A 12,839-nucleotide genomic window follows, 5' to 3' on the forward strand; every position below is an offset into this window, starting at 1 on the left:
TTCAATTTGTCAGTAGTAACTCTTACTTTTAAAGATAAGAAGCTTGATAACACTTAGACTGGTAACTTAAACACGTCGAATTGGTTATACAAACAATAACGGTTGCTTAGCGTGCTAAAGTGGTTATTCTCGCCTTGTCAATTAAAGGGGTTAGACTTTCATCAGATTGTAAAATATAAAAAAAAATAGACTTTTTAATTAGTTGTGCACAGGAATTTAAAAACGTTGGAATGTTAATTCAAATAAACTAACCTATGAACAGGTATTATACTTTCGTAGAACATTTTACAGGACAAATTTATGTATTATATCGGTCTGTCGTCGATTAACGTCAGAAATCCGGCACTCTATAATATGCGGGAAATAAGCGACCCCCGCCCGGGTCGCACTTCAAACTGATATTTTAGAAACAAATCGTCACTTTCACACACATATCGCACATGGATATCGCCTCTTATGTAACGTGTCATGGGTACAGCAGGTGTTTTATTTCCTCGAACATTCGGGTTTTTTGTTTTTTGTTTTTGTTTTGTTTAAATAGGGTTTATAATAATGTATGAAATATGTATAACACTCGTTGAATTTAAAGCAAAAGTTACTCTGAAGCACCTGATAAAGATAGATCGAAAACTAAATCATTTGAAAGGATAACAGGATGAAAAAATATTCATAGACATGCAAGGTAAAACAGTACATACTGGAATATCAATAGCTCATTTGGGATTATCAACATAAAATACAACAACTTCACTTTCTGTGTAATATGATATCAATGTTACAGCAATCGAAATGTTTGAACAACATGTCTAGAAGGTAACACCCTCTTTAATCCTTAACCTTTGAAGTATTTTTCTTAGCTTTGGACAAACATGCCTTACAAAGGACGGCGTCACATGACCTACTACGGGGTCATTGGAAATATTACTCCCACTCGTCTTATCAATAACGGTAATCAATAACGACTACTGGAAAGTTTACGATATAGTTAAAGCTAAGTGGGAAAAGTGTGAACGTAGAAAATGTTCATTGAACTTTACTATATAAAAGTGTAAGTGTCTTTGTGTAGAATTTGAGTGGTCACTTTTACCCCGATCGACCACACATTTGATATCACTATAATTATAATAAGTGCCTGTGTAATGCCGAATTCTTTAGAAGGGTTACCAATGGAACACGAGAACACTTATCTCGCTCGGGTATGATATTAAGCATAACACCAGGGTTATTCAAAGCAATTTCCAGCAAGTAACATTATTCTTTATCAATCATTGCTGAAACCGCACATTTTAAAAGAAAATATTGAACACCAGATTTTCTGTATCATTTAATAAGGTTATTTTAGAACTAGCATTTTAAGGGATGCTCAATTTAGCCTTATATGATAGGGAAGAGATGGGGTGGGTTTCATGGCATAAGCCTCTTCTAGTCTCTTAAAAAACCTTTCTTTTACCAAAATACATAAGGGAAAACGATTTTAATATGTTAGTTGAATCTTACGTCTATTTTGAAAATCTTATGGATCCGTCGCGTTATTTTGTTTCAGCTATATACATCATGCATAGGATTCGCTTATTTACGTTTTATGTTGTGGACGCATATTTAATCTTAATCATGTAACAAACTTCAATTCCGTTGATATTTAAGTAATTAGTAGCAAATATTTCTAACTCACTTATTATCATTGGAGAATGTTACATGATGCAAGTACTTAAAACACATGAAATTATGTAACAATGAACATATTGAGTAGAAAATAACAAGCACTGCTTCTGAACTTGTAGTTTATCTTTAAACTGAATGAAACTCTGACACTTACGTATAATCTCGCCAGTCTATCATCAGGAAAATGTGATTGAGTGGGTGTCATGTTACGGTACCTTATGTTAGGTCATTTCAGTGAAAAGGTACGGTAAGGTGACTACTGGAAGGTCTTCTAATATATCATCATCATTTTCAATTGACTAGCTGCTGCAAGAACGCAATAACCTCAACAAACAAACTTTGAAAGCAAATTAATTGATTTTCAATTAAGATACCATATCTTACCATACAGACTAAGTGAGTGCAAATAATCATATAGTTATTGCACATAAACATTCCATTGTTGATAGTGGGAATTTTATAATTACAGATGCAGATATTTTAACAATTGCATTTTCTTTTGCTGTACTGAGAATGGGACTTTCAATTAATTATTTAATCCAAACGGTGATATGTTTAACACTTTATACACTGTTTCTGTACTGAAAGTGAGACGTATGACTCTTATCTATACTGATTCTATACTGGCAGCGTGGATGCTTCCAAGGCGGAGTACTTGTCAGTGATACAGGTGTCCCAGGATTACGCCCAGCTGGATAGAGGCGGACTGTTCTTCGACCCTAGTGACTTCAAAGCCAACAAACAAGTAAGCAGACTGTTGTTTTTTTTGAAAATATCTATGGTGAATCAATAGTTATAAAACAACATAAACACTATGCTACCCTTAATATAAACTTTACTGACAACAAACATATAAGTATACGTCAATGCTGTTATTAAATAGTTTGATAGTAAAGTTGCAAACTATCATGAAATTAGTTTCTCATTAAAATGAATTGTCTATTAATTTTTATAACATTTAAAAAAAAAATCAACCTATAAGAAAATAGATACAGTTGAACCTCGTTATCTCGAACTCCTTTAACTCGAAGACCCCGTTTATCTCGAAGTATTTCTCCGGTCCAGGCCAAATCTCTTATTTATTTTAGTAAATAAAACTCTGATAATTCGAACCCTGAAAAGTCGAAAAACTCTGATACCTCGAAATAAGATATTGGTTTCAATAGCGTGAATATATATATAAAAATTGTTTTCGCCCTTCGTAAAGAGGGCGATTTTATCGTTAGAGTGAGCATTAGTAAACAACACGTTAAACATAGTGATCACATGTCAAGGGCGAAATTAACGTTGGGCGAACGCCAATTTTACCAGCATGTGCGAAAGTTTGACTTGGAGACCGTTCCCGGTTTATACCAGGTTGAGTGATACATACAATTTCTTTACCAGATACGAATGCCACAAGAAGCTAGGCGAATTCTGCATGATATCCCACATAAAAGAGCGAAAAGGGATATTGATTATGTAAGTAAATTAATTAATCATGTTGACACTGCCCACCATTTCAAGCAGATGATTTGTATATCGAGACGTGTGCTCACGGTTCGTGCAGTAATCACATTGAAGTATAAGGGTTGGGAAATAGATATCGGCGAAGCGTGAAAAGAAAGGAAGGAAAAAAGGATAAATGGTGACACTACGAGAGGTGTGTTCAAGGGAGGGAGTTGCATTATAAGGAAGTGTTATTGATGATCACTGTAAATATTTCTACATGTTAACAAATATTCAAATAATTCAGCATTTGTCATTAAACGAAATATCATTCATATGACAGAAAGAGAAACATCAAAAGCATAAACAAAACTGTCCATCAACATAAATGGCATAGAGGTTTAACTTTATGGAACATGAATATAAATAAGATGACAAACAAGATCAACGTATACAAGAAAGATAAGAGAAGATAATTAATATGGCGATTCTGACAATAGGTATCATATATACATGACTATGATTTCAGTAATAGAAAATTATGACCTTTTGTCTATGTATATATATATATTTATGTCTTATATTATAAACAGCTCCGTATCGTTCTAAGAGGAATCAAAGCATTTGCTGAATATCCAAAGAAGATGCAGCGACAGCTTTGTCAGGTCGGCTGGTTCGAATCGTATGTATGCTTCTCTACAGTTTCTTTTACACGCATAAAGTTAAAAGCAATTCGAGTTTTCCCTCTTGTTAATGTTTTTACCTGTAATATTTCGTCGAAGTTTAAGAGTTATGTACCCCTTCCCCGTCACCGTTGAATAGTTTCTTGTTTCTGAGGTGTATAGTTTACGTGTACACTACACCTTCTCCACCGGAGGGTGATGTTACACAAACTCTACACTGTCATAACAGAAATATGTCGTGTTCCGTCAGTGTAGATAATATATATACCATACACCCTCGCCACTGAAAGATGTCAAGATTTTCAGACATGCAAATTTCAGATATACCATTGACTGTACCACTCCATTCCCCATTAAAGGGTTTCACGTTCCTCCGGTGACGACTTCATAATTATGTTCCATTGATTTAACCACTGAAAGGTGTAATTTTCCTTCGGTGTCGAATTCATAAGTATCATACACTTCATACTTGAAATATTTCCTAAGCATCAGGTGAGTAATCAACATAGTCTCCTCACTTACATCATTGAGTAGTTTCGTGTTTTTCAGGTGAAAATGTGACATGTACCGTCATCATCATCATTGGAATCTGTCCTTTTCCTCAGTTGTATATTTTACATGTTTGTTTATTTGGAATAGCGTCCTATTAACGACCTAGCTACATGTAACATGCACTTTAAACCCTGAAAGGTGTTATGTTTCCAAGGTGTAGATTTCGAATATACCATTCACATGTTGTTGTTTTTAGCTCACCTGGCACGAAGTGCCAAGTGAGCTTATGCCATGGCGCGGCGTCCGTCGTCCGTCGTCCGTCGTCTGTCGTCCGTCGTCCGGCGTCAATATTTTACTTTAAACGACTTCTTCTGAATAACCGAAAGGCCTAAGGTGTCGATATTTGGCCAGAAGCAAACTGGGATGAAGGGCTACAAAGTTTGTTAAAATTAATGACCTTCACCCATTGTCAAGGTCACAGGGGTCAAATATGTTAAAAACTTTAAACATCTTCTTCTCGATAACCAAACTTCCCAGGGAGATGATATTTGGCCAGTAGCATGCTTGGGTGAAGGGCTAACAAGTTTGTTCAAATGGATGACCTTCAATTATATTCAAGGTCACAGGGGTCAATTGTCTTAAAAAAACCTTTTAACAACTTCTTCTGAATAACCAAAATGCCCAGGGTGATGATATTTGGCCCGTAGCATGCTGAGATGAAGGGCTACTAAGTTTGTTCAAATAAATGACCTTCACCCATATTCAATGTCACAGGGGTCAAATATGTTAAAAACTTTAAACAACTTCTTCTGAATAACCATAATGCACAGGGTGATGATATTTGGCCAGTAGCATGCTGGGGTAAAGGGCTATCAAGTTTGTTTTGAATGACCTTCACCTATATTCAAGGTCACAGGGGTCAAATATGTGAAAAACATTAAATAACTTCTTCTGAATAACCAAAATGCACAGGGTGATAATATTTGGCCACAAGCATGCTGAGATGAAGGGCAACACATTTTGTTTAAATGTATGACCTTGAATCATATTCAAGGTCACAAGGAGCAAATATGTTCAAAATATTTAAACAACTTGTTCTGAATAACCAAATGGCTCAGGATGTTGATATTTAGTCAGATCAAGGACTACTATGTTTGTTAAAGTGAATGACTTTGACTTATATTCAAGGTCACATGGGGTCAAATTTGTTTAAAATCTTTAAACGACCTCTTCTGAAAAACCATGGGTCCCAGGATGTTGATACTTTGCAAGTTGCATACTGAGATGAAAGGCTATACAATTTGTTCAACATAATGATTTTGTTCGACTTTCAAAGTAACAAAGGTGAAATGTTTTAAAATCTTTTAACAGGTTCTTTTGAATGACTTTAATCATAAATACTGATATTTTGCCTGTAGCTTTATTTTAGATCACTTTTAAGGTTACAAGTGTGAGATTTATACCAGGTGAGCGATGCAGGCCCATTGGGCCTCTTGTTTACATATACCATAAACCTTCATCACAGTAACCTGTCATTTTGGTCAGGTGTAAATGATTTATTTACGAAGGATTGACTAATAAGATTTCATACAGGATCAAACGTGATAGTCTTTCTAAATCACATTTTTATGACATCTGGTTAAATTCATTAGGCTTTTCCCCCTGACCAGGACATACCAAATTACTTAAAATGGTAGATACTATTCCCTGCGTAACGTTCCGCATTTAGTATAATGGCCACAACTGTTTTACCCCTTGCCAGTATTATGTGACCGGATGGATATTGTGCCAGGTGACTTCGGCATAGTTTTTCAGTGAGGTAACGGTAGTTATTACTTTTGTGACCGTCTTTTTTAGTGTTGTTTGACCATAAATGTCTTAACTTATCGATGGGTTGTGAAAAAAATATACAAAAACAAAGCAAAACCTGAAAACCCAATAAAACCAAACCAGCATGTCTGGCCTGTTATACGTATTGAACCTAGCAGGGTTTTACGTAATATCTTCTTTTTATATAGATCCTAATAATGTCTTCAGCTGTTTGCACATCTCTATGTGATGTTTATCTAATATGAATGTGTTTTGTCTCTTAAGGTACGAACCTCGGCGTGCGATAATTCGTCAAGGTCACCACCCACATTCGTTCTACTTCATTCTCAACGGAACAGGTAAATATGGTCTCATCTTATTTATATACTATATGTAATAAGAACGTTTATCGATTAACAAAATCACTCCATTACGGAATATTTTCGTAGTCGAGGTCATTAATCCAGGCCTGCAACAGAAAAAGATAATATTCGCCGACACTCTACTCTCAGGATGACAATTCTCAAAATGCACAAGGACCCCGATAGATCGTTATCGGCTGCCCCGCGAAGATTGCTGATGTTCTGACACAGCATTGACATCAGAGTTATCGTCCCCCAGCAAATCTCAAACTTAAGTTGTCTAGCGATGTATATGTATATGTATGAATGTATTGTGTTAAGCTTAAAGGTGAATACAGGTTCTGAAGAGACACCAATACAAAAAGGAAATTTTCCTTAACAGCCCATGCCTTTGTTTTTCTGTTTCTGCAAGCACGGCATGTGGGACCTGTTATGAAGTTTCCCGTCAAATCAGGTCATAATGTATACATAAAATTATATATAAAAAACAGGTCTATTTCGGGATACACTTGTAACCTAATTAATGTCCTGTTAAGTCAGGTTTCACTAGGATGTTTGCAACTGTATGGCATTGCCAATATATACTTCTACCAAATTCAGATGACGTTCAATTTTTCCTGTAACTGCCGTGGCTCACTCATTCGCGTCATAATGATTATGACGTCACAATTGTTGTATTACATTATACTTTTGAGTTCGCAATACTCTATTACTCTGATATGATTTGGTTGTGTAGTCAATCAGTTACACATTGCTGAAACTAATTATGAGACAATCATAGATTGAGCACGATACTAAGCAGCAAATGTTTATGGTATGTATTTGACCTCCTTATAAGAAAGGCCAATGTGACGTGCTTAAGAGATATATATGCACACGCTTGTATTCCTATGATAAGAAATAAATCAATAGAATATGTGATTATTGGCTGAAATGTCACTGCGTAATAGACACTTTTCTTTTCCGACTGTCATATCAAACAACCCTCTTCATATTCAGTTCAAAATTAATTCAAAACTTTCGAGAGTAAAGTGACCTAAACGCCCCTCGGAATATATATCTATATTTGTTTTGAAGAGCAAAGTTTGGATAAACACGCGATAACAGAGGCAAACACAGCTAATATGTATACAGGTTTTCAATTGATAGGTTAATCCATGAAATGAACGCAGATAGCAATGTTGTGAGTTGTTTGTAAATGGAAAATTTGAATGAGTGTTATTATTGGTATGTTTTCGAAAAACGTGATGAAGCTACAATGTGCAATCAATCCTAAACAATAACTCGTCAAATTAATGTTTTTAAATTTATATATTGCAGTAATTGTTACGGCATTTGACAAAGACAATGGTGGAACCAAACTATTGGTCAGTCTTCACAGGGGAATGTCTTTTGGGGTAAGTTATATTTATTACTTATCTGTTTGATTTGCAGAGTTGTCGGAATCTCCACAATTAAGAATGCGCTTAATGAAAACCAAGTAATACATTCCTTTATTTTGGCATGGTATTTCAGTAGAGCAACACTCTAAAATTGACATAAGATATGTTCTATTGCAAGGAGGCAAATTCACCAACATATCCTGTATCCAACACACAAACACACATGCATGCACAAATTGCACACATTGAGGTCAATCTTTAAATTAGCTTAGCCATTACATGTACTAAGGCCTTAAACTGAATAAAACCAAACCTTCCATATGCGTTAGTTTCTGTTTGTCTTTTGTCTGAATTAAAGCAAAATTAAGGTTGTATATGAGGTTCTGATGAAAATTGCAATACTGTCAAAGAAACAGCTAATTATGCGACAGTGCTAATTTAGCGAAAGTTGCAGTGAAGTTAGTGCACAAATTCAAGACAACAGTAAACATTTCTAATTCAAAAAATCTTTTATATTCTACAAATTCAATTAAAAGCTTCCTGCATCAGTGCAGATATAATAAAGCATTTCATCGGCTGTACATAAGCTCATACACGTAAACTCATAAGGCCAAGTACATAAACATTTACATTAGACTTGTATATAATTAACTGAATTAAGTTGTGCCAAAAAGTCATAAATGCATTACACACCCAGCTGGATGTTAAATTTGAATAAATGTAGATACCATTTTGTAGATATCATCTATATCCTGTTGAATTAATGATTATTAAAACTCATAACGTGGTGTTCTGTCTATCTATTAGTTGAAAGGCCCCTGTGCATTTAATATATTGAAATGACACGGATATACATATATCGAAATTTTAAATTGCGTCTTAATGGATATGCCGATATGATAGAATTCCAATTTTGAAATGTCACGAACTGAAAACTACTGAAAATTCATTTATTACCGAAAAACTAATTGATTGCTACTGAATGTATTTCCTCACCAAGAATAAAATATCTGATGAAGCATATCAAAGAGAAGTACCAAAGCTGTAAATAGATAAGTTATGTGCATTTCATTAATAGCTGAGATGAGCTTAACCACTCCCTTTTTGTAAATGAATTCATTTCACGAGTAAACATCAAAGATTTTTCTATAATACGCGATTGAATATTTTCAATAACGATGATGCTGTTGCACCATTAATGTCCTCTGATAAGAACAATATTAACGAGTCATCAACTTGCAATAAAACTCTGGCTTCTATGTTAGGTCGACGTATATTTGAGATTACTTTATGAACCATGGGTGTAAAACGCAATCATGTATCTAACGTTCTGTCATCATTATGTCGTTTCGATGATTTTATTGATATAATTCTTTGAAATGTATTTTTGGTATGTGTTGTGACATTGAGTTACTGCACATAATAAAATATTCGTCTGTGTCTTATTTGCGGTATTCTACAAACAAACCATTTCGTTGACACGAAGTAACGCTGTTGTCTATACCTGTATTTTGAAACATTAAGATCGTATACATATTCACTTTTTATCACACACTTTGTCGCTCATCGACTTTCCTGTTCTTAATTGCGAGGAATACAAATTGCGTGTCACCCAACGTGTATGTCTTAATATATGCCACGAAAAACTCCTCTGATTGATAATTGAATTTGTAATAGTGCTAAATTCGAATTTTCCCGAAAATAAAACCACAAAAGATATTAATATTTTACAGTATATTGTTGACATAACAATGGTGGTGCCCATAATCCATACTAATCCGACAACTGATATAAGAGTCAAATGTCACCTGTCAAGTGTCCGGAAAATTAAAGAAAATATAAGTATTAAATTGTGTTGATATGGTGTTTACCGTCTATATAAATGACACCGCTTTGCTGAGATAATTAAAATGCTAACTAATTAAATAACTAGTCACTCCCCAAAAAAAATCTCATAAGTATAAACATCAACAGGTATATCTGGCCCGAAACGGATACATTTTATTAGTATCAAAATAAACCCATTTAATACCCGCTTTAGTACGTTAGTGCGTGTTTTATGTTGATATAGGTTGATATAAGTTATAATCTTAATTCTAAGTGATCGTATGTAAACACCATCTGGCATGTAATGGATACGAAATTAATAGATACCTAGTTTTATAGCGGTTAAATGTATAGTAACGTACATGATGAAAATGTGCCAACTATGATATGTGTAACAGGAAACTAGATACCGGTGTAATCGCACGTCGAGATATCGACTTAAACTAATTTATTTTTAATGTACTCAAATCATTTAACGGATTTTAAATTCGAATAGATGTGTTAAAAGATTAGGTTATAAGCCAGATGTGTGTGTGCATGTTTTTGTGTAGAGTAGTCGTTTTATCACACTGAACTTTAGGAGGCTAGTCAGTGGGTGACAATTTCGTATTTATGTGTGCAGGAACTAGCTGTAATCTCCCAGAGTAAGAGACAGGCCACTGTCAGTACACAGACTGCCACAGAGCTGCTCTGTATATCCGGCGAGGTAGGTGTACAATATACTGATAATACAGTATCATAATACGTCATCAGTACTCATTTTATTACATACAAAGGCAGCTTGTAGTGTCACACCATTGCATATTTGTTTGATATATAACATATGTGATATAACACTTTGCGATGTGATAAGAAACATTTCAATGACGTCATAAATTCTTGATATTTGGAAAACTTGTGTTATTTTACTTTGATTTTTTTTCTGTTTAAGTAATCACAAAATACATGATTTAATATGCGTTGGTAACTGAGTATATGATAAGAGTAATCCCAAACTCATTCTCATTACATCTGATAATTTTGAAAATTGCTGAAGCTTATCTCTTATTAATCACCTGTAGTGAGAATTAGTTTGAAATCCTCTACATATTGATAGAAAATCTTCATCTTTAGTTCATTGTTATGATCATTGTTCAAAAAGAATGATGACTTCCATCATATATCAAGTATCTTTGTCTCTGTCAAAACAACTTATAACGATTTAAGTATTGGTAAAATGACAGGACAATTTGTTCAACAGGAAAATGTCTATTCTTATTACAGGACTTCGAAGAAATCTTCATGGCGGGTGGTAAAAAGACTGTGACCGACCCCGATCACAACTCCTTCATCAAGTAAGTGATTTGCTAGTACCCAAACATTCGATTGACTTTACTTTTTATTATTATTCTTTAATGTGTTTTTTTAAAGACCTTCAACTTTACTTGGGTAGGTATCAAAATACTTACCCAAGGATCAAGATCAAATATGGATTTTTAATTCGAAATACTTTACTCGTCTCATGGAACAGAATAAATGTTGATAACTATTATCTTAAGTACCTTCGTAGCAGGTGTATAACCCTTTTATTTATATTCTGAAGTCATAAAGTAAGATCTAAGTCTCTTAACTGGGTTTAATTCTCGAAATGCAATATCTACACTGAATAAACAAAACGAAAAGGCATATTGATCAAGCACTTAGACTCACGACAAAGCACATACCGTTTGCATATTTCTCTTACAGGTGTGTGTTTGTTTGTCTTGGAACGATTTGGGTGTGATATAATCCATTGTATTTTATATTAATGCATATTTAAAGTGCCTTATCACAAAACATTAGTTAGCGTGCGCTTGTAGCTGGTATTTAATTTTGGCACGGTTTACATAAAAAAACTTGTTTAAGAATAATTTTTCTGTTGATTCCAAAAGTTGTAAATCCTTAGTAATATCAGAATGGTTTTTATTAACACATTTCGCGTTTCAATGTATGTTTTTTTGGCCAGATTGCAAAAAACTTGCATGGCTTATGTATCTGAGGATGCTTATCACGTGCGACGCTTCGGATGCTGCATCTGACCTACATTTTTCACTTGACTGACCAGGTTAAGAAGATTGGTTAGGTCACTTACCAAGTAACTACTTGTTCTACATCAACTAAACTTGCATGGCTTATGCATCTAAGGATGCTTATCACATGCGATGCTTCGGATGCTGGTTATAACCCACATTTTCCGCTTTAGTGACCAGGTTAAGAAGATTGGTTAAGGTCAGTTACTAAGTAACCAATTGTAGTACATCTAAACTTGCATGGTTTATGTGTCTTATAATAAGCATATCTCATCAGATGCTTTACATGAAAATGTACCGTAGCAACCCGGCCATATCGCCATTGGCGATTTCTTGTTTAAGGTTCAAATTATATTGTATTCCCCCATCACTGTTTTAGGAGTGATGCCAGGTTTGGGGTGCCCCAGGTTCATCCCTCTTACATAATATAACCTCATGCAGGAGGCCTCTTTTCCTTCATTCTCTCGTCCCTTTCATTTTCTCTCTCAAACTACCAATCATTCACTCTTTCGTTCTCATTCATTCCAATTATATTAAATTTGATACAGAAATCATTCCTTCTATTCATATTTAAATACTAAACATTCATATTTATAAATTCATTTACATGCCAAACAAAATTTCTGCTTTATTGACTTGGTATTGCTATATTTTCCTCAAATTCAGACCAGATAAACCGAATTCATGTTACTGAAAATGATGTTGTTTTTCTTGAGTAATTTGGATTTACTCAAAAAGAATGTCTGGGGAAATAAAAAATGTTCCAATAGGAATGTACTTACCAATTTAAACATATGTACACAGACACATAAACATAAACACTGTAGTCTACATACGTTTCTGAACATTGCTTTTCATTCGTTTGTCATTTAACACCATCTTTGAGTCTTCAATGGACAAAATGGCCAAATAGTGCAGTAAAATGTTTGCATTGTTTGGCAAATAAAACTTTAAATAGATGCTTCCTTGCTTCATATATCTTGTGATTGTTTCAACAATAGTGGTTCATGTGTTAATTAGAAAGTGTGAAATATCATCACTACTGTAATTTTCACACCTTCTACTATAACATCGTACACTACCGTATTTACTCCCGATCGGAAAGGTTAAATCAAGCGTTTATGAAAGCGAGGTTTCTTTATATTA

General features: G+C 34.4%; 1 protein-coding gene across 6 annotated transcripts in view; it reads left to right on the forward strand.

Annotated features, from left to right (window-relative positions):
- Positions 1 to 12,839, forward strand: part of LOC110448602 — a 76,519-nt gene that overhangs the window by 41,243 nt on the left and 22,437 nt on the right. For all 6 annotated transcript variants that reach the window (XM_021494941.1, XM_021494940.1, XM_021494942.1 and 3 more), the window contains 7 exons: positions 2,293 to 2,407; positions 3,049 to 3,123; positions 3,684 to 3,772; positions 6,360 to 6,433; positions 7,757 to 7,833; positions 10,268 to 10,351; positions 10,909 to 10,979. In XM_021494941.1, coding sequence (XP_021350616.1) covers positions 2,293 to 2,407; positions 3,049 to 3,123; positions 3,684 to 3,772; positions 6,360 to 6,433; positions 7,757 to 7,833; positions 10,268 to 10,351; positions 10,909 to 10,979 — 585 coding nt within the window. The remainder of the gene's footprint in view (positions 1 to 2,292; positions 2,408 to 3,048; positions 3,124 to 3,683; positions 3,773 to 6,359; positions 6,434 to 7,756; positions 7,834 to 10,267; positions 10,352 to 10,908; positions 10,980 to 12,839) is intronic.

The sequence above is a fragment of the Mizuhopecten yessoensis genome, unplaced genomic scaffold, assembly GCF_002113885.1.
Source record: "Mizuhopecten yessoensis strain PY_sf001 unplaced genomic scaffold, ASM211388v2 scaffold4121, whole genome shotgun sequence".
Classification (NCBI taxonomy): Eukaryota; Metazoa; Mollusca; class Bivalvia; order Pectinida; family Pectinidae; genus Mizuhopecten; species Mizuhopecten yessoensis.